The sequence below is a fragment of the Sciurus carolinensis genome, chromosome 11 (assembly GCF_902686445.1).
Source record: "Sciurus carolinensis chromosome 11, mSciCar1.2, whole genome shotgun sequence".
Lineage (NCBI taxonomy): Eukaryota > Metazoa > Chordata > Mammalia > Rodentia > Sciuridae > Sciurus > Sciurus carolinensis.
The window spans coordinates 95387494-95415274 of NC_062223.1; the positions used below are offsets into that span (position 1 = coordinate 95387494).

General features: G+C 41.9%; 1 protein-coding gene across 1 annotated transcript in view; it reads left to right on the forward strand.

Moving 5' to 3' along the window:
* Positions 1–17394, forward strand: part of Panx1 (pannexin 1) — a 39801-nt gene extending 22407 nt beyond the window's left edge. Inside the window, exons 3-5 of the mRNA XM_047518969.1 lie at positions 9975–10198; positions 11297–11946; positions 12718–17394. Coding sequence (XP_047374925.1) covers positions 9975–10198; positions 11297–11946; positions 12718–12797 — 954 coding nt within the window. The 3' untranslated portion in view covers positions 12798–17394. The remainder of the gene's footprint in view (positions 1–9974; positions 10199–11296; positions 11947–12717) is intronic.
* The last annotated feature ends 10387 nt before the right edge of the window (positions 17395–27781 follow it).

The following is a 27781-nucleotide window of genomic DNA, read 5'->3' on the forward strand; positions in this document are numbered from 1 at the left end:
ATGCATTTCACGTAAGCATAAGGGAACCTTGAGAGATCAGGCCCAAGAGTCAGGACTAGTTGCCAGCTATACAGACAAGAACTCAGGTCTGCAGGCTTCCAGCCCATTTTCCCATCTTCAAGGAAGGGGGATGTGGTAGCAGTCAGTGGGTAGTCAAGCTTTGGGTTACCTGACATCCAGGAGAGACTAAGAAGGTCATTCTGGTGGTAGGAGATTAGCTTGTTTGGATGGATGTGCACCTGAGCTTCTAAGCAGAGCCTTGCCAGATTCACAGAACTGGGAACAGAAATTGAAGTCAGAATCTGCTGCATTTGGAGGTTGGGACCCTGAAATGCCATTTCTTGGGAGCAAGGGATAATCCAGAATTAAACCAGCCCTTACAGGAACTAGAGTCCTGGTTTGCACCATTTCAGTGACATTGGAATGAAGGAGGTCTGGCATTGTCCATGTCTATAGTCTACCTGCCTGCCAGAAGCAAAAACAAATCTTCTCTGGAGGAAGGTGTCACTGCCTATAGCCTCAGATTTGTGCTCTGGTTTTTCACATAAGGTGTTCAGAACTCAACTCAAAGATTCCAGGTATGTAGAAAAACCAAAGGAAAAATAGAATAGAAACAGACCCATAGGAAGTCCACCTCAGATACCTGTTTTAAGTCATTACTAATGGGTTCAAAGAGTTATGATGATGTGGAGAATTTCACAGAACTGGAAACTTCATAAAAGAATCAAATAGAAATTCTCAAACTGAAAACAGTAATTGCCATAGAGCTTTTTCATCTGATGTCCATTGAAGGCCCTCCCTAAGCTAGGATGGACTTGGCAACAGAGAGCTGCCAAGAGACTTGGTTCCTTCCTCAGAGATCTCACTGTTTGGTGGCAAAGCAAACACAGAAGATGACACTGAGAAGTAGTAATCAGAAAGCGTGATAGAAAAGCAAGAATGTGGTTTTTCTACAACTAAGAGAGGTGTTTCCAGACAGAGCAATAAGCTCTATTACTCTCTGCCGTGATCAGAGTGGACCAGAGCTTACTGGATTTAATTAAATCACTGGTGATCCTGGTCGTGGATTTTAGTGCACAAGTAGGAGCCAGGTGGTTGTGGGTGAAGAGTGAATGGGAGGTGAGGAAAGGAAATGATGAAAATAGACAATTTCTTCAGTTTTTTTTCCTTTCCAGAAAAATGGGAGAGTGAGTAATAATCTAGGTAACCAGAGGGAAGGTTAAAGTTCAGGGAGATTTTGAATAGGACAGTTCTGAACAAATTCAAATGCCAATGAAGTAAGAAGGTAGAGAAGAGGCTAGAGCTGTGGGGTTCAGCCAGCTCAAAGGCACTGCCTGGGGAAGGTACAGCAGGTCCTGGGGGACGCCTGTCCTTTCGGGGAGTAGTGGAGCCTTGACCAACTGGAAAGTGGGCTAGGTTATAGAGGAGCTGTGAAAGCTAATGAACTGTGTAGGCTGAATGCTGGAACCTGGGAACCAGTGCAGGTGCCTGATCAGGGTGAATCCCAGTGTTTCCAAGAGTTCATCCTTAGGGTGATGTGCAGGAGGGAGTAGAGGCAGGGAGAGAACCTCTTGCTAGGCACAGAGAGAGAACAGAAGGGAAGAGAAAATGGTATTCTGAGAAGGCTCTGAACAAATGAAAAGCAACCCTTGATATTTTATTGCTGATTAAAAGATTACTCGAAAGGTTGTATCAAGTGCTTAGGCCAGGGGTCAGCACACATTCCTGTGGAGGGCTGGATGGCAGAGTCTTTCTGTCATCGTAGGTTACATAGTCACTGTTGTAGCCGCCTATCTCTGCCAAGTTAAACAATATGTACCAGATGGGTTGGGAACAGACTTGGCTCAGGGGCAGCAGTTGGCCAACCCCTGGGCTAACACAGTAAGAGTGGAGGTGTTAGGAAGTGGATAAGTTCCTAGTGTCTTAGAAGGTGGAACCAACAAAATGTTCTGATTGGCTGTGGAAGAATGAAGGAAAGATTAGAATAGAGGATACAATTGAGGTTGCAAACAGTGGGTGGAGGTGAGGCCATGCACTGCTTTGATGAAGCCTGTTGAAGGAGCAGGTTTTGAATGACAACCAGATAGTCCTGCTCGACTGTGTTAAATCAGAGATGTTCTGTGGCTTACAGAATGTGCCAGGTATGTATGGGATATGGTATCTGAAGATTGCAGGGTGAGTTGGGGCTATAAATATGGTGGTCTTTTCAGGAGATAGATGACATGGAAAGCTGCAGGACTGGACGGGTTTCCAAGGGAGTGAGTTTAAGTGGGGCAAAGTCTAAGAGGGGACTTCAACATGGAGAGTTGTTAGGGTAGAAGAGAGAGAGCTGGGGGTAAACAGGAGAAGGGCGTGCTGTATGAATGAAAGAGCAGGGGATCCTGTAGAGCAGTCCTGGGTCAGTATGATAATCTGCGTTGAATGTTGCCAAGAGGGTGAGTGAGGTCAGCCAGGACTGAGACTTAGATAAACTCTACAGTTGGGATATCATTGGGTGAATTTTGTCCCCTAAAAGATATGTTGAACTCTTCACCCCCTGGACCCTAGAACGTGACCTTATTTGGAGATAGTTGTTGAAGATGTAATAAGTTAGCATGAGACCATACTGGAGTAGCATGGACCCCTGATCCAATGTGACTGGGGTCCTCTTACAAAGAAAATATATGTGAACATAGACATGCACAGCGAGATGACAGTGTGAAGACACTAAGGGAGAAGATGGCCATGTGGCCACAGAGGCTGAGCTTGGAGCTGTGCTGCCATAGGGAACTCTGGAAGAGGTGAAGAAGGGTCTGGGAGGGAGCAGGGCCCTGGAATCACCTTGATTTGGGAATTCTAGCCTCCAGAACTTGAGAGAAAAAAATTTCTCTTGTTTTAAGCCACCTAATTTGTGTAAGTTGGTTGCCTCGGCCCTAAGAAACTGATACAGGTGGATAGAGAGAGATCAAGATTCAGCCTAATTAGAAGAATAAACCTCTGCCAGATGTGAATATTAGCGTGGCTTTCTCAGCCAAGCCAGAGTTGGTAATCACATCTCCTTTATTCTTACACCGATCTGTTTCCAAGTTTCTCTTTTTCTATTTGTCAAATATACATAACATAAAATGTTACCTTTTTAAACCACTTTTGGGCATATAGTTTTCTGTGACATTAAGTACATTAAGTTTATGTTGCTGTATAACCATCACCATTATCCATCTTCTGAACTCTTTTCTCTTCCTAAACTGAAACTTCGTACCCTATGCCCATTAAACAACTGCTCCTTCCCCAGCTTCTGGAAACTGCCACTCTATTTCTTATCTCTTAAGAATGTGTCAACTCTAAGCCAGGTGCAATGGTGTGCAACTATAATCCCAGGTACTTGGGAGACTGAAGCAGGAGGATTGCAAGTTTAAAGCCAGACTAGGCAACCTAAGTTGAGATCCTGTCGCAAAATAAAAAAAATAAAAAAGTGCTGGTGTTGTAGCTCAGTGGTAGAGCACCCCTGGGTTTAATCCCTAGTACCAAAAAAAAAAAAAAAAAAAAAAAAAAAAAGACATTTTTCTACTCTGGGTACCTCATATAGGTAATCATACATTTGTCTTTTGTGTCTGGCTTATTTCTCTTAGCATAATGTTTTCAAGGTCCAACCATGTTTCAAGATTTCATTCCTTTTTAAAGCTGAACAGCATTCTCTTATAAGTTCACACCGCATTTTGTGTTTCTTTCCATCCATCAAGGGACACTTGGTTGGCTCTTGTGAATATTGCTGCTGTGAACATCTGTGCAAGTCCCTGCTTTCAGTCCTTCTGGGCTTATGCCTGGAAGTGGAATTTCTAGGTTCTTTTTCAAGTTGAAAAAGGTTTTCCCTTTGCTCTGCTTTAGACCTCTCCACCTTCAGCAGACTTAAAGGCTGTTGAGCTGGTTTGGGGTCCTCTCTCTTCAGGCTCTTCATTGCACAGAGGTGAGGCCAGAGCAGTGAATGTCTTGTCTGAGGTCTCACAGCCACATGGCAGAGGGCACAGTGTCTCCCTCAGATAGCAGATTTTTTCACATGTGAAAAGTACAGTTTTAACGTCTATGGCTTCAGAAGCCTGGATCCACCTGTGGGTGAAAGTTGCTAGTTGGTAGGCTTTAGCTATACCCAGGGAGGAAGCCCACAGTTGACCAGCAGGTCCTTAGTTCAGGGTGATCATGGAGGCTTGTATTTTCTTCCCATATCCTTGTTTCTTACCCTTATTGCTCTTCCTTCAATAGAAACCCAGCTCCTTAGATGTTCTTAACTCTGACTACACCTTCCTCTGTCCTCCTAATTACTGTCATCCTCCCAGTTACCCCCTCATCATTCATGTAGGACTTGGGTAGTGATGCATGCTTCGCCACCCTGGGGTGATTCTGTGTCCTCCCACGTGGCACCCTGATGCCCGTTCTCTCTCTCATCTCCAAGGATTGCACCCCCTCTTCATTTCATCCGTGTACTCCCACAGCCTCCTCCCTCCAAACTGGTTATCCAGAACTGAAGTCGATCAGCCCACTCCCTGCCTCTGCCTCCTGCCCTCTGAAGACCTTCCCCACCACTTTCAGAGAAAATGGAAGCTTGGCATGAGACTGTTCTGGGCTTCCTGTTACCAGACCTACCAGATGTCCCCGTGGCAGCACCAGCCTTTTCCTGCTTCCCTTTCTACTTTGTGAATTGTTTATTTAGATCTCTGTAAGTCCCATGCAGACAGCCTATACCCAGGTCTTGTTCATCACGTGCCCTGGGTTAAAGCATAGCACATAGTGGGTGCTCAGGATGCATATGTGGAAAGGAGGAATGGGTGACTTGTGTGTCCTTGCCCAGAACAAGGCTTAGTTCTCCAGGGCAGTCTGAGTAAGGACAGGGGATTGATTAAAGGCACAGTATTTATTTAAACACTCCTCAGTTCAATTCTGATGTGAAAGTTAAAACATGGACTTTCAAATTCTACCAAAGACATTATTCAGTGTGAAATGGAAGTGAGAATCAGTGCAGAGAGCTTATGGCACTGGTATAATCAGTGGCACAATTACTCTCGCCTCCGCCTCCACCTCCTATGTCTTTCTTTTCTCCTTTCCTGTTTCTCCTTCCTCTCTCCTTTCAGTGCTGACGGTCTCCAGTAGTGCTGGAGCGAGGTCTTTGCTGGAGATGTGAGTGCCTTCAGAAACACCAGCAGGTGGTGCTCTGGGACTGCTTTATTACTGCCCCCCCCACCCCTTTTTAAATTTTCTGTTCTTTGTTCAAGTTAGAGTGTAGGCAACTGTTGGCAAGATTTCTGTCTGAAACAAAACCAAAAACAAAACCAACAAGAATAAAAAATTTTTGACAAAATGGGCACATCTTTATTTCTAAGTAGTTTCACAGAAACTTAGTTGGAAGAGGCTTCCAGACAGGTTTCCAAACCTTAGCATTACCTGAGGGACCTTGTGAAAATACAGGGTCCTGAGATCCATTGAAACCCGTAGGTTGGAATTTCTGGGAATTACATCAGCTTCTCAGGAGATTCTACTGCTGCCAGCCTGAATTGGAGTCCAACATGGGCACCACTGTTCTAGACTGGTGTTTCTCGAATTCTGTGTGCGTGCAGATCAGCTAGGCATCTTGTGGAAATGTAGACTCCAATTCAGTAGGCCTAATGGGGACCTTTAATTCTTCATTTCTAACAGTCTGCCAGAAGATAACTGAAGTTACTGGGTCTGTGGACTATACCAATCTTTGAGAAGCAAGAATCCAGAGCCAGGGTTGGCAGACTATGATAACCATGCTCAGACCAAACCCGTTCTCTTTATGTAAATAAAGCTTTATTGGACACAGCTTTCCCCATTTATTTACACTTTATCTGTGACTGCTTTTAGACCCTAATAGCAGAGTTATATAGTTGTAGCAGAAACCAGATGGCTCACAGAGCCTCTCATATTTACTCTTCAGTTCTTTCAAGGAAAACCTTTGCTGACCCTTGATCTAGAATCCTAAAGACACCCACCACCACCAGTTGACCAGACTCCACGAGGGGAACTCCCTGCTCCAAATTCTGTTTTCATGCAGACCTGAGGGAAGTCTCTTCCTTGGTTGCCCTGTGGGAACCCACCCTTCCCTGCCCAGAAGACTTTTCTCTCCTCTGAATTCTCAGCCATCCAAGACACCAAAATAAAATGAATAAACCTACAAGTGAGAAAGTAGAAAGAACTGAGACTGGAAGAGTGTTCTGAGTTGAATGATGTCCTCTAAAAATTCATGCCCATATGAAACCTCAGAATACGATACTACTTGGAAATAGGATCTTTGCAGATATAATTAATAAGACAAGGTCATAGAAATTAGAATGGTTTCTAATCCAATGATGGAGTCTCAACACAGTAAGATTTTGTTTTGTTTAGTTTTTATTTTTATTTTTATTACCTACCTATGCTTTAAGACATAGTTCAGGTATTAGTTACCTTTTTATGAAGTTTCTGTGACCTCCCCAGAAATTTTCTATTACCTCAGTGTTTAGTATCTACATATTCTAGGGCCATTAGCTCTATGCTTTGGCTATTTAATTCTTCATCCTGTGTGATCTTGGAACAGATCATGCACTCAGTCTGAGGGGTCCATGCATTCTGTCTGCTCCATGGCACAAAGCAAGTGCCCAGTAGATGTTTTTTGAATAAATTCACCCATCTGTGTTTAAATCCACAAGACAAGATCATGTGCATTCCAGGGAGGAGTCATTCATCCTACTTAGATGGTTCTCTGCCTTTGATAGGGTGGCAGGAATTTGACCATGGAGGGAAGGTGTACTGCATCACCTTTAAGTCTCTTTCTACCTGAGAGTCTGTTGTTCTAACTATAACCCCTTCCAGAAACAGCACCAATTTTTAAAGCAAATAGACTAAAATTTGCTGAAACAACTGCTTAGAGACTCACTCTCTTGGAAGAGCTCAGTACTAACTGATACATAAATACAGAATAGTGCAATCATGGCTTTAAGAGATGCTGAGCATCTCCGACCTAACATGGAGTAGACAGAGCATATGAACAAAGACATTTCCATCCTGCAGATGCACTCTCAAAGCATTGCAGGTCACCTGTGTTTCTTCTTTGGACAAAAGGATTCTAAAGACTATAATGCTTTCTGGATTTCTGTTTCAGTTGAATTGATGTTACTACCTTGTTAAAAACTCACTGAAAGTGACCTTCTTATTTTTGATGGGTGGGGAAAAAGTTTAACTCTGGGGAAAATCAAGAAATGGAGTATTCAACTACATTGCTGCAGAGGTGATCAGGTACAAGATAATTTAGGAAAAGGCAGCACTCAATATGTAATACCTTCAAATATTTGTTTTTCTAGTTACAGTGAACTTTGCTGAACTGCTCATTGTTACTAATCATTGCATAGCTTAGGCATGTTAGAAAAATTGCCACAGACTGTAAACAGTCACTTTTTAATTTAGGAGAACAGTTTGAGGTAAAATGCTATTATTCAAATAGCTTTGAAACAAAAGTGACTTACAAAACATTTCCCAAACCCGAGTTAGAAATAATTTTCCCTGTGGTTCCCAGAGGAAATGCCTGGCTCTCTTAGTCGTGTGAGCAGCACAGTCATGCAGTTCCATTTTTATACTAATGGACAACCATCAGAGTAGGCAGGGATTGAATGAGCATTGCATCTCTTTACAGCCAACTCTGAATTAAGCAGCCAAAATTAAACTAATCGTAGCCTGCTGCATGTGACTTTGTGTACCAACTCTTTGCAAAGTGGGTTAATAATTTTGAGAAATCCTATTCTGTGTCAGAACCCCAGTTAAGCTGCATTGGGTGAGAGGACTTTGTAAAGTTTCAGGGCCATTTTGTTCATTTCCCCCTTTTTAGGGTGGGGATTTTTAGGGCAGGGATTCCTAATGTGGGTCCTAATAGCATTGGGAGTTCATGAGCTGGGACAGGAGAATACGGACAACTTTATTCTTCATTCACATCTCACTAAAATTTAACACTAAAAAATTGTATGTAGGTAATAACCTATAATGGTATTGTCACCACAGAAATCGCAGATACCCTGGAATATTGTTTATTCTTTACTACTTATTTATAATAGTTATTAGACCATCTAGTGAATCCTACATGTTTTTAAAATGTTTTGATAACTTTACATGAATGTGATCCCATTTTCTTTGTAAACATATATGTACTTATGCACTTAAAACATTTTGATTTACTTTTTAATTGATACCTTATAGTTCTACATGATAGTGGAATTTATTCTGACGTAGTCCTATATACATACAACATACTTTGGTCAATTTCATTCCTTGGCACTTCCCCTTTCCCTTCCCTCCTCTCTCCCCCAGGTCTTCTTCCTCTAATCTACTGATCTCCTTTCTGTTTTAAAAAAAACTTGTTTCCATGAAAAACCAGGAATGACTGAGGAACTTTCATAAAACCAAGGAAAACCAGGAGATGTGACAACTAACTACATTGGGTTCTGGGACTGAGTCTTGGAACAAAAAGAGGATGGTGATAGAAATCCAGATAAAAGTCAGGAGCATGGTTCACAGTGGTGTGCCAATATCAGTTTCTTGGGCCTTGGAGAGATGAGGTGTTTACAGGGGGAAACAGTGATGGGCTCATGGGAACTTACGGTCTTCTGTGCCTCTGCAGTTAGTGAGAGCCGTGGGGTGGACTCTGATGTCCCTCCCACAGATGCTGGGGGTGCCGATTTTGCATCAGCTCAAGGCCATTGTGGCCTCTTCCAGGTACTATTCTAAATAACTGTGGAGACAGGCCACTCCAAAGGCATGGAGAGATTTTCCAGAGAAGTAAAGCAAGATAGAGTATATTGGTATGCAAAAGGCATGGGTCTAGGGTCAGAGGTGTCATATTGTGACTCTGGCTTACCAGCTTTGTGATCTGGGGCCAGAAATTGCTCTGAGCTTCCTTTCTTCCTTTGGGGAACAGAACAATCTGTGTAGCCCTGCTAGGGTCATTGTGAGGGCTAAAGGTTAGCCTTCCATTGGTTTTGGCATGTTTTAATGCCTGTTACATGCCAGGTACCGTGCCAAGCTTTTTTCATAAGTGATCTAATTTAATCATACCCATACCCGTATTCATGCCCATTTCATGCGGAGTGACATTGAGGATTAGGGGCCTAGTGACCTCGCGGTTTCTAAACACAAAGATGAATTTAAATCAAGCTCAGTGCTTGCTGTGGTTGGTGGTCTTCCTTAGCCTTCCCTGGTGGGCCTGGCTCCAGGTCGCTCATCACTCTCCTTGACTTCCAAATCCCCTCTCCTCTGCTTCCTGTGTACCACATATCCAAAAGCCCTCTTCTTGATTCTGTTTCCCATGGTGGTTGGCTTCTCTGGACTTCAGGTTATTCAGCTGTAAAACGAGGGTGTTGTATTGTCTTCCTGCTTTGTTCTACCACTAAAGGTTCCTTCCATTTCTGTGAATTTGCACTGATTTTTCCAGCTGTCTTATTGAGATAATCACCTAATTTGTTTTGGGTGAAGTTAGGTGTTTTTTTTTTTTTGACATTTTCTCAGATTCCAGAGAGTAAGAAAATCAGAGTTTTAATCCTTAGTTGCTTCTTAAACCTATAATAAATATTTTTAAAAAACCACAAAAAAACAGCAAAGTCTGTTGTGACATTTACTTGTTCTTTAGTTGGGATTTTGTTCAGAGATTGCTCTACAGGACATGGAAGTGATTTTATTTTATTTTTTTTTCTTCTCCTGTGATTAGAAAGAAAATACTGTGTCATCGTGTTGTTGCCAATATTTTTGATTAATATCTGTCAAATTAAGGTTTGTTTAAGTTTTGCCTTGACAGGTGCATTTAGCCATTAGCAATTGTCACTAAGTAATGAGCCCAGTTTCCACAAGTGACATGGGCATGCACATTTGTCTCAGAGGCAGTGAGCCACACGTGGCAGATTAGGTGACAGTAACTACCAGGCAGGGGGCCCGTTAATCCCGTGTTTTGCGCTCTTGTTTTTCAGTTTTTCCCCTACATCCTGTTACTCTTTGCCATCCTCCTGTACCTGCCCACCCTGTTCTGGCGTTTCACAGCTGCTCCTCATCTTTGCTCAGACTTGAAGTTTATCATGGAAGAACTTGACAAAGTTTACAACCGAGCAATTAAGGCTGCAAGGAGTGCACGTGACCTGGACCTCAGAGATGGTGCCTGCCCAGTTCCAGGTGTTAATGAGAACATAGGGCAAAGGTAACTTAGCCCCTAGTAGGTAGCTCAACAGATCTGGTAGTACCCATTCTCTGCCCTTCTCCTGCCAGTCTGTGCCTAGAATGTGCACTGCTTGTAGATGGAAGGGGAGAGGCATCATCCACCCAGTGACAGTCTGTGGGAGCCAGGAACACCCACTCTCCCCAAAGCATACCCACCCATATGTTCCCAACACCAAGCCTACAAGACACCATCCTTGATGAGTAAAATGTCACTGTCTCCTTTTTACATGCAGTTCTCACACGGGCAGCAGATGAAGGTACTGTAAACAGCTTCCTCAGTGGAAAAGCAGAGGATTTTGAAGTAATCAAACTTAGAGAAAGAATTGTGAAAGAAATGGAAAACAAGTTGTTAGTGCCTTGCCTTCTTGTATTCTTCCTCTAGTTCTTGTTATTAACAGTAGTGATAATAATATTAATAGCTACACTTGTTTTGAGTACTTAGTATATTCCAGACCACTGTATTGTGGTCTTTGCATACATTATCTCATTTAGCATTTAACTCCCATAACAACATTTTTAACTAAGTGCATTTATTTACATCCCCCTGTTTTTCCCAGATAAAAGCACTGTCCAGTAGCTAAAAGTGAGACAGCTAGACTCTGAACCACATCATTTGAGCCCCAAGCTTTGTCTGTGTCCACTGAGTGTCTCCACACTTCTGCTTGAGGCTTATGTGTTGTTACTGGGCTGAACATTTCTTTACCTTATTCTGCAGAATAAGGTATTCTGTGAAAAAAAAAAATTGTAATTAACAAAAGCAATAGTTTCTACTCAGAAACTGATTAATTAGCAGACACTTAACATTAAGTTCCAGGTATTGTTCTAAGAATTTCTGAATATGAAATTTTCTGAATATTTAATTAACTGGACCTTCTTTAAAATAGTAAAGGGAAAGGTGTTCTGTTATTTCTTTTCTTCCTCCCCTTTTTCAACCTGATTTTATTTCTTACTACTTTAATAAAGTTATAGGTAGAGAAGTATGGGTGTTTGAAATTTTTAGTGTGACACTGTTGGATGTTTTTATATCTTTAATATTTGAGGATCTAAATTATTTTCATTTGTTTCCTTTTCTTTTTAGTTTGTGGGAGATATCTGAAAGCCATTTCAAGTACCCAATTGTGGAGCAGTACTTGAAGACAAAGAAAAACTCCAGTAATTTGATTGTCAAGTACATTGGCTGCAGACTGATAACACTCACTGTCATACTGTTAGCATGCATCTACCTGGGATATTACTTCAGCCTGTCCTCACTCTCAGACGAGTTTGTGTGCAGCATCAAATCAGGGATCCTGAGGAATGACAGCACCGTCCCCGATCAATTTCAGTGTAAGCTCATTGCAGTTGGCATCTTCCAGTTGCTCAGCTTCATTAACCTCATGGTGTATGTGCTGCTGGCCCCTGTGGTTGTCTACACACTGTTTGTTCCATTGCGACAGAAGACAGATGTTCTCAAAGTGTACGAAATCCTGCCTACTTTTGATGTTCTGCATTTCAAGTCTGAAGGATACAACGACTTGAGCCTCTACAATCTTTTCTTGGAGGAGAATATAAGTGAACTCAAGTCATACAAGTGTCTTAAGGTACTGGAGAATATTAAAAGCAGTGGTCAGGGGATCGACCCAATGCTACTGCTGACTAACCTTGGCATGATCAAGATGGATATTATGGATGGCAAATCGCCCATGTCAGCAGAGACCAAGGGAGAAGCCCAGATGGCAGAGCTCAAAGGTAGGGTTGGCTCTCAGGGCAGAGGCTGTGGAGCCACAGCATACTCTGCAGCAGCCCTTTATGAATACGGACCATCTTTACCCCATCTGTCATTTGAACCATTGTACTAGCATGGTCCCTGGGGGAACCCAGGATGGGAAGGGAGAAGGAATAAATTGGTGCCACCCCAAATTTCCAAAGATGAGAACTTTGTGCCTTTTCTGATGGTTCTGTCTTCCTTCTCTGATTCTCTCTGAGTCTAATATTCTGCCTATTGCCCCTGCATCCCTCCTTATTATCTTTCTTGCATTTATTTGTCTTGTCTTACCGGCTTTCCTCTCTGTATCTCTGATCCCTTTGTCTGTTGTTCTCCAACTTTCTCTTTTGAAAGGGACCAAGAGTTATTGATTTAACCTCACTGACCTAACTAAAGTATACTGCTTTGAAATTAGGCTAAGGAGTAAAACATAGTAAAACAAAGTAGATAAGAAGGAACTTTTTATTTTTATTTATTTATTTTTTTCATACCAGGGATTGAACCCAGGGGCACTTAACCACTGAGCCACAATCCCAGCCCTTTTTTGTATTTTCTTTAGAGACACAGTCTCGCTAAGTTGCTGAGGCTGGCTATGAACTCAAGATCCTCCTGTTTTGGCCTCCCACGTTACTGGGATTACAGGTGTGTACCACCATGCCCAGTGTGATAAGAAGGATCTTTTAGAAGAAAAGTTACTTAGTATTGATACTTCTTGCTATCTGCCTTTCATAAATATTTGTTTTCAATTTTGACAGATGTGGACATACACAATGAAACTAAAACAAGTAATGGAGAGAAGAATGCTCGACAGAGACTTCTGAATTCTTCTTGCTGATGATTTTGTTCTTGAACTTTGAATCTGTGACTTCTGTGACATGAATTCATTTTGGCTAAAGCACCCTGATCGGGTTCACAACTGATCTGTGGTAAATGAATGGGCCTTGTAGAGAGATTGAGCTTGTCTTACTGAGGAATGTAATGGTCAACAAGATGTTATGAAGAATGGTTTGTGACCTTCTTACAAGAAGCAACATGGAGATTGTAAATGATAGCAAGTATACATGTGTTAAGTCCTCATCAATGAAAAGTGGAAGGACTAGTAAGAGCAGCAAAGAGCCATTCAGAGCCTTGGAGAGACACCTTTTAGTACCTGTGATGCCATGAGATGCTGAGCTACTAGAAAGCAAGGACATTGGGAGATTTACTTTGTTTTACGAAATAATAATAAACATGTCAGGATATAAGTTAATATGAATCTCTCACATGCCCTTACTGACTTGGATAAGAAAAACCTTCAATGTCTAATTGAGGACCAGTAGGTTGACCTGAGCCTGGCAGGTCTTCAGCTGGGTGTAGGTCTGGTGTCTTGGCCCTCATCCACTTGAGCCATCTCCACAGTTCCTTGTCAGCCGTGGCCAGTTGCGGCCCTCTTACCCTATGTGTTACACTCTGCTCTCAAGGGTAAGAGGCCCAAGTGCTCATCTGACTGAAAACTTAGTTAATGAGACAGAACATAAAGGGTACTCAGTTAATACCACAGTGACCTCAGTAAGAAAAAAGGCTTCAGAAGAGAGCCCAATGGGGAAATCTGAGATTCCAGAAGAAGTTAATTTAATCACTTTCAAAGAGGTTGTCTACAAGGTGTTTTCAAAGACATTTGAAACAGAATTCTACTCAAACACATTATCACAACACAGGAATGTTTACAGTCAAGGACACTTGGCCTAATATGATCAGAGCACACAAATAACATTTGCCATATGGTGTTTTTGGAACCAGAACAACTTAGTGGTGTATTTTGTTTGTATTTAAGCACAGCTTCTAAAAATGCATTTTCATTCATACTGTGTCCAAATTGAGAAGAACATCCTAGCATTGATGGAGAATTGTCACATAAATGTTAAAATGGTTGAATAAGACAGACACAAGTATTATTTCATAAATATTTAAGGCTAACTTAAAAATGTTAAAAATTTCACATTTCTGTCCTGTAAATATGTGTGTTGTCATTTTATACACAAAATCTGTAATCTTTGGTCCTTCCCATTTTCATTCTTAGTTAACACATTGCTTACATGAGTAATCCTCAGGAAGCTCAGAGTTTACTTTTGGCCCTTGGGGAAAAGTTGTTTTCCTAATCTGGTAGCATTCTGGTGAAGAACTGAAGTTGTATAAGCTGCTGTCTGCCTTTCAGAATATACAGAAAAGCAGATTTTATTTGTACTTCTGTGACAGTTTCTGAAGAGGAAAGCTTATTGACAAAATATCAAGGATGCAATCAGGGCTTTAAATTATTCTCCATTGCATGATATTTATTACTGTTGAATTATAGTGTGACTTCGAAATGGTAGTAACCTAAGTCACTGATTTTGCTACTTTTCTATTGCTACATCTGAGATGATCCACCACAATTCTCTACTGTTTTCTCCTATTGAAAATTTGAAAAGATTTTTGAAACACATTTTTCTGGAATATGATTTTTTTCAAAAACTTCATCTTCCCTGTGGACTATCCCTAATTTGTATTTTGAAATGGTAAAAGTGGATATTTTAGGAGACCAGGAACTCACCAAGCCCTACCACATATAATCCTTTTATCAGAGTTCGAATAATTGGGGGCCTTCACCTCTGCTTCACTTCATTTTCGCAGTCTCACATTCTGAACTGCAGTGGAAATCAACTAGGCACTTGACCATGCAAATACAATTAGGCAGAGCCCATGGTGGAGGACTTGAGAGTCTAGTAAAAGGCAGCAGAGACATAGGCAGGTACTAAGAAGAGAAAGATTACCCACAATAAAAGCCTTGCTAGAAAGTTATGAAATGCCGTGTTCTTGGGAGGCACCATATTGTCTCCTCCCCTGCCACCTGCCCCCACATAGCTGATTTTAAGAATATAGTTATAATATTTCCTAGAGGCAGATGAACCTCTTAAAGTTCATTAGCTACAAATCCTCTAGGTTGACATTTGGGCAAAACAATATCACAGATAGTGATTTTGAACATTTGCCCTCTGTACCTTCCTTGAGGGGAATATGGAGAACAGCTGTGTGGCAGATGCAACTGATGATGGGCAACAGCCATAGCTCTGAAAGGTTGGTGTGGTTGCCTGGCAACATAGCTTGGCCTTGAAATCTAATTCTTCCATCCACCAAATTGTTGTCTTGGCGGACTGCTTTGGGGAGCCTGTCTCTGAGGGTGAGGAGGAATGCTTTCCTCAGCACTCATTGCTTTATGAAGGGCCCACACAGACCCTTAGTGACCACTCCAGGGCTGCTGACTTGGTTTCTGGCTTATGTCTCGTGAACCACTGTGAATCTGCCAAACCCGACGCTACAATAGTGTGGAAGCTGGGAGAAGCACAGATACTCAGAAAACAATGTTCCGGCACACCTTTAATTTCACCAAGGAACAGGCAGAGGTTTCTAATGTAGAGTTTCTTAAACTTTGGGGGCTACCATCCTCCTTGCAAATATTTTTAAAGCAATGCTGTCATATAGACACCACAAAGTCCATGTAGAATTCTACACCATATTAAACATACTCCAGAGGACCTTATCTGTGCATCTGAGAAGTAGTTGTGCCCTAATGGAAGAGTCGGCCCCTTTCAGAGAATAGGGTCCCCCTGCCCTTGAGGACGCCACTTCTGACCCGGGCCTCAGACGTGGATTTGCTTAATTAAATCTTATTCACATACTTTAAGTAACTGCCTTCATTTTCTAGTCTGAAAAAAGTCAAAAAAAGAATGAATGGAGCAACACCTGGGATGACCAGGCAGCCCTGTTGACGGCTATTTTCTCCAAGTCGTGAGGCTAATACCTTGTCTTCTTCCCAGTTCAAGTCATTGTCCCATCCAGCCTCACCTGAGTCTGGAAAGGGTGGACGCAGCACAAATAGAATGTGTCGTCCTTTAGAGATGTGCTGTGAGAAGGCTAGAAACTTCCATCTGTTCAGCTTATCTGATTTGCAATTTATGCTGTGTGTGGAAACGCTCTATTTTTTACATCCCCTCTCCCATCCAGAGGCAGCTGAGGTGGCCTTTGTTCCTGTGAAAATTAGTTCACCTGAGAGACAGATTGTTGCACACCTTTCCTTTCTGAAAGCATTTGACTTTGGTTTATTTTGCTTATGTCGGTCTAGGTTAAATAGGAGATCTATGAGGTAGGAGATTATCTACTGCTGTATCACCACTATTTTCTGAAACAGTGACTCATACATACTAGGTATCCTGTAAATACATGTTGAGTGAATGAGCAAACTAACTGTGAGAACCAATCCTAGTTTTTGACAACTGGGCACATGGTCCTCTGCAGGGGACAGGAGGGAAGGGAGGCTCATTTAACCTCTTGGTAGAGAAAAATATTTCTGCAAATGACTAGCTCTCCACTGTAAGTGGTGATAGTTCTAGATTTTTATTGTGGAGTGAGTCATGACCACTTTCCAAGTTCAGTACAAGTTTGATGTTGTCTTGCAGTAACTAGAGAAAGTGAATTTTTAAAAGTCCTGGTCTCAGTGATTCCCCAGAATAAATCTCTTAAAAGGAGATATGGATTGAAATGTACAATTTTCAGTAATAGAGGTTTTATCTGAGGACATTGAGATGAAGTGACTCCTTTTGGGCAATCACTGGCATCTGACCCTCTTTCTCAGAAGTACAGTGAACCCTTTTTAAAAGATTGACAAAGTTGTTACTATGTTGTGGAATGTGATAGATGTAAATTCACGATTGGTTTTTCTGCCTGCTTTAAATTAAATGTATTGTGTTTCTGGGTCCCCCTTTAGCTATAAAGATACTTTGTCACTGAAGCATGCAATTTGAGCAGTCATTATTCTTCAGGTTCCTTAAAGTGATAAAAGTTTCTCATGTCTTGAAGTGTTTGCTTTTCCCCCTGCCCATCAGAGGAGAAAAATCCTTGTAAGAATCTACAGTGTTATTAATATCCCCTACACAAACTGAAACAATCAGTTCTGCTTTTACAAATTGACTTCTTTAAAGCACCATAATTACAATTTAATGGCTTTCAGTAGAGTGATGCTGATTGTGCAAGTTAAATTCTTTTTAATGACTGAATTTCATCAGAACTTCTGAAGAAAAACATGTACTTTTGCTGTGTCATTTTGGTAAGAATGCTGCTGACAGATGAAGAACGACTTTAAAAATTAGGATCATGAATTTTATTCCACAGAGATCTGAAGATGAGAATAAACGGTGTGTTAGAAAATGATCCTTTTTGAAAACACAGGAATTTTGAGAGTGATGCATTTCAATGCCTGTCCCTCTTACATTTCTTATCTCCCTGTCAGTCACTCAGCCAGGCTCTGCATCTGACCACGCTGACTTCCACTGAAAGAAGGATGGAAGCCAAGAGTCTAGGTTGCTGTGTCAAGAGACCAAGTGAAGCAATGTTTTAAGTCTGCACTGTGGTGTCCTAAATAAAACTCTAATAAAAAGTGTCTTGATATTTCTTGCCTTATCCCGCAAAACAAAAGGCCTAATATTCTCTCTGATATGCAGATGCTAATACATAATAGAGAGGAGCGGGAATCTGGGGTGGGGGGGATAGAAGTTCATTGGATTAGACATGGGAATTAAGGAAAGGGAGGGGAGATGGGAAGAGGAAAGACAGTAGAATGGATTGGACATAACTTTCCTGTGTTCATATATGAATACGTGACCAGTGTAACTCCACATCGTGTACAACCACAAGAATAGGAAGTTATACTCCATGTACAATAATATGTCAAATACATTCTACTGTCATGTATATCTAAAAACAAGTAAAAAATTAAAAAAAAAACCGAATAAACAAAATATTTCTTGCCTTCCCTTTAGGAGTCACTTCACGAAAGATATAACAAGAGATAAGTTCTGAAATGTCTTGAAGCTCACTTCTCCCTGGCTGGATGCATAAAATTCAGTAGGCTCCTCGGAACTTGCTAAATTCCAGCTGGCAATAACTAAAAGAAGAAAGTGCTTGATTAAGGGTCTATGGACTCTGGGATTTCTAAAGTAGAAATCACATGCTCTCTGAGAGTTCTTTGCCTGGACTTAGGAAGGAACAGGGACCATATGCTGCTAAACATGAGTGATCCTGCTTTTCTGTTATGGGTATTAAGTCAGAGCCATGGCACAGTCTTAGTACAGTGCTTTGCATATACTAAGCGCTCCATAAATACTAGCTTCAGTTATCCTCACTGCTCCCCATCTGTTCCCCAGGGGACACCCCCAGGAACCTTGGATATTTATTCATTTCCTATTGCTCCATAACAAATTGCTGCAAAGTTAGTGGTTCAAAGCAACACATGTGTATTAACTTGTGTTTTTCTGGGTTGAGTTTGGACAAAGCCTAGCTGGGTCTTCTGCTCAGGGTCTCAGCCACAATCAAAATGTGGGCAGGTTGTAGTCTCATCTGGATGTTCAACTTAGGAAGCTGCTGCTTATAAACTGCCTTGAGTTGTCAGCAGAATTCAGTTTGATTAACTCAAAATCAACTGATTTGGGACCTTAATATTACAGCTGCAAAATCTCTCCATTCTTGCCATAATCTGTTGGCTAAAAATAAATCTCAGGTCCTGCCCACACTGAGAGAGGGCAAGAACTTCAGGAGAAGCATGATCCATCAACCTACATGTTATCCCATCCTGTCACTGAAACTAGTTCCTTTACCTCCACATTCATCTGAGGCTGCTCCATTCCCGGTGCCTCAAATGCTCTTATAGTGTCTAACCCATCTTTTACATTCCTGTCATTGGGCTTGCTAGAAGGCAAATCTGATGATGCCAACCTTCCCTACCACACCCTCCATCACCACTTTTAAAGCCCTCAGGACTTTTTTCAGGTTAATGAGCATTTTTTGTGGTCTAGGCTATATCAGGGTCTACCTCCCGCCCACCTCTTCAGAATCATCGCCTACCTCCCTCCTATCCAATGCAGTCACACACACTGGTCCTTACAGGCCTCTGCTTTCTCACTTTTTACTGTCTCCACCGTCTGTTCAAAAATCAGCACCAGCATCCCTTCAAGAAACTCTCAAGCCCTCCTTCTCTGGCCTGGCTTTGGATAGCCCTCCTGGGCTCCCCACTGCTCACTGCCTCAGTACTTAGAACTCTGATACACTGTGAAGCCTTCTCATCTGGCTCTCCCCACCAAGTGGGAGGCCCTTAAGCAGACTTCCTCCTTCCCGTACTCCCAGCACCCAGCCATTAAGGAATTACTTCATGCCCTTGATCCCTGTGAGTGCCTTCTGACAATGCCCTGTGTTGGGCACAGCATCAGATTAGAAGTGAACTCTCCCCTGGGCCGATCATCCATCTCCCCCACACTCCTTTCATTTTGTCTGGTTTGAGGTGGCCAAGTGTACCTCATCCTCCAGTTCCTTCTCCCACTTTAGGACTTAACCAAGGAACTTTCTGGAGCACTGTGAAGTAAATTTCCTTGGCAGTGTTTTCTCCCATGTACGTCCACGCCAGTTGACCCTATGTAGCCAGCTCATTTCATTTTCAATGGTTTCTCACATACCAGTGGTTTGAGTGCAGCTGGGTGTACTGTTGACTGAAGGTACTGATGTCTTTATAGTGAGAACATCAATAGCTTTTTTTGTTTGCAATTTGTGTCCAACTCGGAAAGAGGTTTACTCTGATTCCCCTACCAGGGCACAGAAGGAGAGAGATGCTAACCTGGAGGCTGTGGACCTTTGCAGATGAAACCGAGCTACAGTAACCAAACAGCAGAATTGAGAATTTGCAGATTCAAATCCTATCTTTCCCTCTCCAATAACATTGGTGTGCTGGGGTCCCTTCTGTGAAAACAGTGGAAAAAGAGAGAATAATGGTTCTTTGTGTTACAACAGAGCCAGGGCAAGTCCCTTAGGGAAAGAAACAAGAGGACCCTCTCAATGATGGGAACTAAGAATCCATTTTCCAAGAAACCTGTTTCAATGTGTCTTTTCTCAGACACAAGGAAATGAAAAACAAGGGAAACTAAAGTGTTATCAAAAATCACTTCCAAATCCCCAGAAAGGAAATTTGCATTACCGGAGGAAGCAAAGATTGTCCAATAGAACTTGAGCTTCCATGGAAACTTCAGGAAAATAAAAGGTAATGTTCTAACAGTAATTTCAGAGGTAAAGAGACTCAGAAGATTTTAACATTCATCTCATTTGTTCATTTTGAATATTAAGACTGCCTGCTAACAAAGGAAGCATTGTTAGTACAGAGGCCCTTGAGGCTCCTTACCATCTTGCTAAGTACTTTATAAATAATGTACCCCCTTGAGAGAAGGGAAACTTCATTTCAGAAAGAACAAATTGCCCAAAATGATGGCTTCTGCAAAGAGGAGCAAAAGAAAGACTAATCTGTAGATAGAGTCAGGATGGTCTGGACAATCTGGCCAATAGACTATAATGCAAGACACACAAGTAATTTTTAAATTTTCTAGTCACGTATAAAAAAGGAATGGGTGAAATTAATATTAATCATTATTCAACTAACCTCTCTAAAATATTATTCCATCATGTAATCAAATAAGAAATATTGAGATATTTTTATATTTTTCATACCGAATTTTATAATTATTTTTTACTTACAGCACATCTCACTTAAAATGCTCAGTAGCCATGTTTGGTTAGTGGCTCTTGTACTGATGAATGTCTACTCCCACCTAATGATATGTACTTTAGTGTCACTGTGTCCTTACCAGTGCCTTTCCTTTGGTATGGGATTTTCTACCCATAAAGTATATCTTCTTTCTTTCTTTCTTTCTTTTCTTTTTTTTTTTTTTTTGGTAATTCTATTTATTTATTGAGAAATAAGCATTCTGACTCTTATTGTTATGAAGCAGTCATTCCAACTTAGCTGAGGAACGTGCCACTGTAGGACAAGATCTGGAGCTGACTCTGTTGTTTGGATAACTATCTTTTCTCTCCCAGGAACAGACAACCACAGTTGGTAGACAAGGTATAGAATCCAGATAGAAAGTTTCATCTCTCTCACTTTGGGAGACTCAATTTAGGAAATGCGTCAGCTGAATAGCTAAGCAGTTCTAGATGGTTAAGGGAAACTTAGTCTTGGGGTTAACCATCCATGAAACATAGCAAGTATTCTTTTTTTTTTTTTTTCTAAGAAATTTAGTATATCTCCTTTCTGAAAGATTACTTTCTTTCAGATTTCTGTGTGTCCTTCTACACAGAATTTATTGACTGGGTGCATATTCTCTGTTGCTTTGAAACTCAACAAATCTGGGAGTGCTTACCACCTGCTCACAGTGAGACGCACATTAAATCATTAAGTCCCAAGTTTTCAATTCTGAATATTTCAGTGAAATTGACACAGATGCATTAAAATAGGTTGGAAATAACAATCTAGAGCTTTATTATATAATTTATTACCATCAATAATATAAAATAGATTAATATTTAAGGAAAAATTATCATGAATGATTCCCCTATTGCTTTTATGAAAATCACAGAACTCTAAAAACATAACTATTTATTTCAAAGTTACAATTAGTGGTATGTTTGTTGCTCAATTTTAGTTTTTTAGGTGTTCCATAAATGGAATGATGGGCCAGAATAGGTTAAATACCTCCTACCTCGGAAGCAACTTTGATCTAGAGTTTGTTTATTCATTTGCTACTTATCCTAATTCTCTTCAAACAGGTTGTGAGCTGTTAAATTGAGGCCTCCTGTCTTAATGTCTTCTTAGTAGACATTTTTTAAAGAAAAATTATTCAGTGACAATGGTTAAAGCATGGTAAAGCAAATTGTTCAAGACCTTCTCAATAGGTATAGGAGGCATTGCAATGGGATGATGGCAGTGGAAGACTGGACTCAACTCCAAGTACAGAGTGGCTGGAAATATGTAGACAAGAAGGAAGGGCGTCTGTGGTAGAAAATAACTAAAGAAAATCATCAGAGGTTAGGGAGATTCTGGGTCACTGGACCTGAGAGGATTCTTGCTAAAGACAGGCCAGGGAGATCACCTGGAGGGAGAGTGGGGGATGAGAAACCTAATTAGATATGGAGAGTAATTGGGCATTGATGGTGGAGGGTTCTTGCTAAACTGATTTAGCAGGGTTCTGGCTAACAACTGTTTTTACAAGGAAGTTCACAGATGGATGTAGGAGAAGACTCAGGAGGCTGACTATAGTGTGTTCAAGTGAAGAATCTTTGTAAATCGTACCACCCCAACCTCAGTCTACTGCTTGCTAAGCACATGGCAAGCCGAAGAGGGAGGGGGCCTGGGGAAAATCAGCAAGTGACTGATGAAATACGTTTCACTTCTTGAGAACAAACTGCAGATGCTCAGTCACTCTTTATCCTTTAACCAGAGCTTTGATGGAAAGCCCTGGGGTTAGAAATATAATAAGAGGACATGGTAGAAGAGTCCCTCTGAAATGAGCTGGTTGTCATAGACTCCCACTGCCAAGGTGGGAAAAAAGTCACACCCTATGTGCCTCTTGGGGAAGTGGAGACGATTTTGAGACTGTATAGTTTAGCTTCTGGCAATTCCTTTTCATATCCAAGACCCTGGGGTGGAGAAAGAAGCTTACAACTTTGGGGTCAGAGAAGTTAAATCAAATCCTTTCTCTCCTATTCAGAGCTATATAACCTTAGAGGCCCTCTGTGATTTTCAGGTCTTTCATTCATAGAACAGGATAGCAATATCTCACAGACATGCTTTTAAAACTTGTAATAGTAATCATGGGCAAATAAAAAGTTGTAAAAATAGCAAAAGAGGGACAGAAAGGTCCCCTCTATCCTATACTCAGCTTTCCTCAATGGTAACACCTCGCATAATGATAGTACAATTGGTCCAAACTACACACTTTATTCAGATCTGACTAGTTTTACATGCACTCATTTGTGTGTGTGCATGCTCACATGTATGCATAGTTCTATGCAATTTCACCACATGTACTGATTTGTGTGACCACCACAACAATCAAGGTAAAGAACATCATCATGGCAAAAAACAAAAAAACAACAACAAAAAAAACTTCCTCATGCTGCTTCTTTATAGCCATGCCCACACCCGTAATTCATCCCTCATCCCTGGCAACCACTAACCTGTTCTCCATCTCTATAATTTTGCAATTTTGAAATGCTATAAAATGAAATCATAAAATATATAACTTGTGAGATTTATTCTCTCTCTTTTTTTTACTTAGCATAATGTCCTTGAAATCTTTCCAAGCATACATCAGCAGTTTGTTCCTTTTTCTTACTGAATAGCATTCTATAAAGCTTGTTTGGGGGACCCCACAAAAAAGTATAAAGAGAAGTGACCAACACAATGCTCAGTAGATGTCAGATCTTCATTCCTGGCCTCTAATTCTGAGCTCTTGCTGAAGATGGAGAACAGTTTGAGTAGCAGTTCCCACTGACTGTGAACCCACTCCTCCTACCCACATTGCTCTGCCTTTCCTATAGAGCCCTGTGGTGTCATCACAGTCCTGCCTCTTTCTTTTAGAGTCAAGGATAGGAAGGTCCAAAGAAGTGTGGTCAGAAGTATTGGACCGTGGGTCCCTGACTCTCAGCCCAGACCCCTTTCCACTGCTTCCGGCCCACTGTCCATGCCAGCTGGCTAATCCTGCACTTGGCCTGGGCAGTCTTTAGGTAGCATGTCAGCTGGGAAACTGGGCTTCTATCCAAGCTGGTGAGTCACCCTGAGTACTAATCAAGTTGGTGAAGGGATCCAAGATGCTCATTTTTTTTCCCCTAGATACAAAGTTCCTGTGCAGAAAAAGCCTTCAGGACTTCAAATTCCGCCCAGCTGCAAGTGAGATTGGCATGCATCTCTCAAACAGGTTCTTCAAACCCCTCCTGTGCCAGGAGATGGCACGAGGAGAGAACATGCAGCAGGCTGCTAGGCATGTGGAGTTTCTAGGGAATGATGGTGGCAAGAAGGGAGGGGATTCAGGGAGAGGAAAGTTTTGTTTCCATCTACAACATCACCTCTGACTCATTTGCCCAATGAGGGCCTGGGACTAAATAACCTCCAAAGCCTAACGGTCAGTACTTATGGGGTCTTCTTCTCCCAGGGTATCCTACACCAGTTTCCCAGAACCCAGACAGAAGGAAGAAAGGGAATTAATAATTCTTGAGCATTTAAATGCTGTTCACTTAAGAATACACCTCAGCTCACCAATATTCAAAACGCAGGAAGGGTGTTCCCTTAGTTGTGGGGTGAGGAACACTAAAGGAATAGCTTCTTAAGACAAGCTGCTGGGTTCTGGTGTCAGGCTGCCCCCTGACTGACCTTGACTCCTGACTCCTCCAGGCCTTGCTTTTCTGGCCTGTAACAGAAGAGAGTTGTGGGGTGTGGGTGAATATTAAAGTTGATTAAAGGCACAAAGTACAGGGTCAGGACACGATATGCAGCCTTTTTACTGTTTGTTTGTAAAGTCTAGCAGTATTTTCTTTGCTCACAATGTAAACCATATTTGAAAAGTTAAGAATTCCAAACTATGGGAGCAGAAGAGAAAGGCAGTTGGGTACACTGAAAGAAAGGCTCAGTTTGGGTTTTGATATCAGAAAATCTGGTGTGGAGTCTTAGCTCTAATGCTCACGTGGGGTGACCCCAGGAATCACTGACAGTGTTTTTGTCTGTCCCAGTGTCTTCCTTTCAGGGTTATTGTTAAGATTCAATGAGATAATACATCTGGCACTCAATAGGTGCTCAGAAGATAGTAGTTATTTTTCTTACCTCAAATAGAAACACTCAACAACTAAGTGAAAGTGAAGTCATGCAGCCTGCCTCTTGGAACTCAAAAGGTGAGAAATTCAGCCGGGGGAGCATCCTAGAAAGCGTAGTTGCTAAAATAGGAAAATCTCACGTTTTTCAAGGGCAACCCTCTGCCCTGCCCTTCATCCCCAGGTTTTGTCTTTGGGCCCCATGGAGTGGCATCAAAGATTGGGAAGAACTGGGAGGGAAAGGAGGGTATTTTCAAAACTACTCAGGAATATCTTTGACTCAAGCCCCCAGACGATGAGCCAGATGGGCACTGTGGGCGTGAACCTCCCGAGCATGTGGCGCGGAGGCTGGAGAAGCCACCCCGGGAACCCCAGCCCCCAGGCCATTTTGCAAGCCTGCGTGGGCTCTGCAGGTGCACACATGCTCCCGCAGTGTCCGCACTCCGTTTCTTTGCTGGGGGGACCAGCGCTCCTCCCTGGCCTGGCAGCTGCAGGTGGTGAATCCACAAAACAGGCTACAGTTCTTCTGTTTCTATTCTCCCTTTCTCTTTTGTCATATACTCATGTTATTTATAATTTTAAGAAATGAGGCAAAGAGATCCAAGATGGCGGACTAGAGGGTTACTGCATCTCCCGTTGCTCCAGAACTCAGGATTCAAGAAGGAGAGGCATTGAGAGACTCGGACCAACATAGAGCTGTTGGGTGAGTCTCTCCCACCGGGTGAAGCTCGGCCTGGGTGGCAGGCCTGGACAGGGGCAGCTTCTCCAAGCAGGGCAGGGCAGCGAGAATCTTCCCCAAGTGGCCCTGCTCTCTCTGGTGGCAGGTTCGATCCACAGCCAGCTTCTAGGAGCAGGCCGCCCAGTGAGAGCTTTTCCGCACAGAGCCAACCCGAAGACCTGAACCCAGTGGTGGGCCCCAGCCCGCAGGTGGCTTCTGGGACCAGGGCAGGGCAGTGAGAGACTTCCTCAAGCAGCACTGCTCCCTCCAGGGGCAGGCAAGATCCACAGCCAGCTTCTAGGAGCAGGCTGCCCAGTGAGAGCTTTTCCACACAGAGCCAACCCCAAGCCCTGGACCCAGAGGTGGCAGGCGGGGTTCACAGCCAGCTTCTAGGAACAGGCCACCCAGTGAGAACTTTTCCACACAGAGCCAACCCAAGCCCTGAACCCAGCGGTGGGCCCTGGCCCGCAGGTAGCTTCTAGGACCAAGGCAGGATAGGGAAAGGCTTTCCCTGAGCAGCCTGGCTCCCTTAGGAGGGAGTAGGCACTGTCTATAGCCAGCTTCTAGGAGCAGGACCACCAAGTGAGAGCCTTTCCACGCAGAACCAGCCCCCAGCCCTGGACCCAGTAGTGTGCTATGGGCAGCTTTCTTCAGAAGCACTGCATTATCAAGTTCCTCCACGACTTCAGGCTACTGAAGGCTGGGAGGTGATATACTGGAAATCTACAGGGACACTATAAGCCAATAGAGGAAATCTGCAATATCTCAGCGACCCACTGATATCTCACCAATATGAGAAAACAAGGGAAGAAAATGTCCCAAACAAACCTAGATACTATATCAATAAAACCCAATGACAGCACAGCAGAAGAAATGTCAGAAAGGGAGTTCAGAATGTACATAATTAAAACAATCAGGGAAGCAAACGAGGAGATGAAAGAGCAAATGCAGGCGTTGAAGGAGGAGATGAAAGAGCAAATGCAGGCATTAAATGATCACACCAATCAACAGTTAAAAGAGCAAATACGGGAAGCAAGAGATCATTTCAATAAAGATTAGAGATACTGAAAAAAAAACAAACAAACAGAAATCCTTGAAATGAAGGAAACAATAAACCAAGTTAAAAACTCCATAGAAAGCATAACCAATAGGATAGAACACCTGGAAGACAAAACCCCAGACATTGAAGAAAAAATATTTAATCTTGAAAACAAAGTTGACCAAACAGAGAAGATGGTAAGAAATCATGAACAGAATCTACAAGAATTATGGGATATCATGAAAAGGCCAAATTTAAGAATTATTGGGATTGAGCAAGGCCTTAGAGAAACAAACCAAAGGAATGAACAATCTATTCAATGAAATAATATCAGAAAATTTCCCAAATCTGAAGAATGAAATGGAAAACCAGGTACAAGAGGCTTATAGGACTCCAAATATACAAAATTACAACAGACCCACACCAAGGCACATTATTATGAAAATACCTAACATACAAAATAAAGACAGAATTTTAAAGTCTGCGAGAGAAAAGAATCAAATTACATTGAGGGGGAAACCAATAAGAATATCAGCAGATTTCTCAATCCAGACCCTAAAAGCAAGAAGGGCCTGGAACAACATTTACCAAGCCCTGAAAGAAAACGGATGCCAACCAAGAATCTTATACCCAGCAAAACTTACTTTCAGATTTGACGACGAAATAAAATCCTTCTATGATAAACAAAAGCTATAAGAATTTATAAAAAGAAAGCCGGGATTACAGAACATTCTCAGCAAAATATTCCATGAGGAAGAGATGAAAAACAACAACACAAATCAGCAACGGGAGGAACTAGCCTAAGGAATAGCCAAATAAAGGAGAAACCAAATTATGTCAAAAAACAAAAATGACTCAAATGACCGGGAATATAATTCATATCACAATAATAACCCTGAATGTTAATGGCCTGAACTCATCAATCAAAAGACATAGACTGGCAGATTGAATTAAAAAGAAAATCCAACAATATGCTGCCTTCAAGAGACTCATCTCATAGAAAGAGAACCCACAGACTAAAGGTGAAAGGATGGGAAAAAACATACCATGCACACGGACACAGCAAAAAAGCTGGAGTATCCATCCTCATTTCAGATAATGTGGACTTCAAACCAAAACTAGTCAGAAGGGATAAAGAAGGACATTACATACTGCTTAAGGGAAGCATAAATCAGCAAGACATAACAATTATAAATATCTATGCCCCAAACGGTAGCTCATCTATGTATGTCAAACAAATCCTTCTCAATTCCAGAAATCAAATAGACCACAACACAATAATACTAGGCGATTTTAACACACCTCTCTCGCCACTGGATAGATCTTCCAAACAAAAATTGAATAAAGAAACCATAGATCTCAATAACACAAT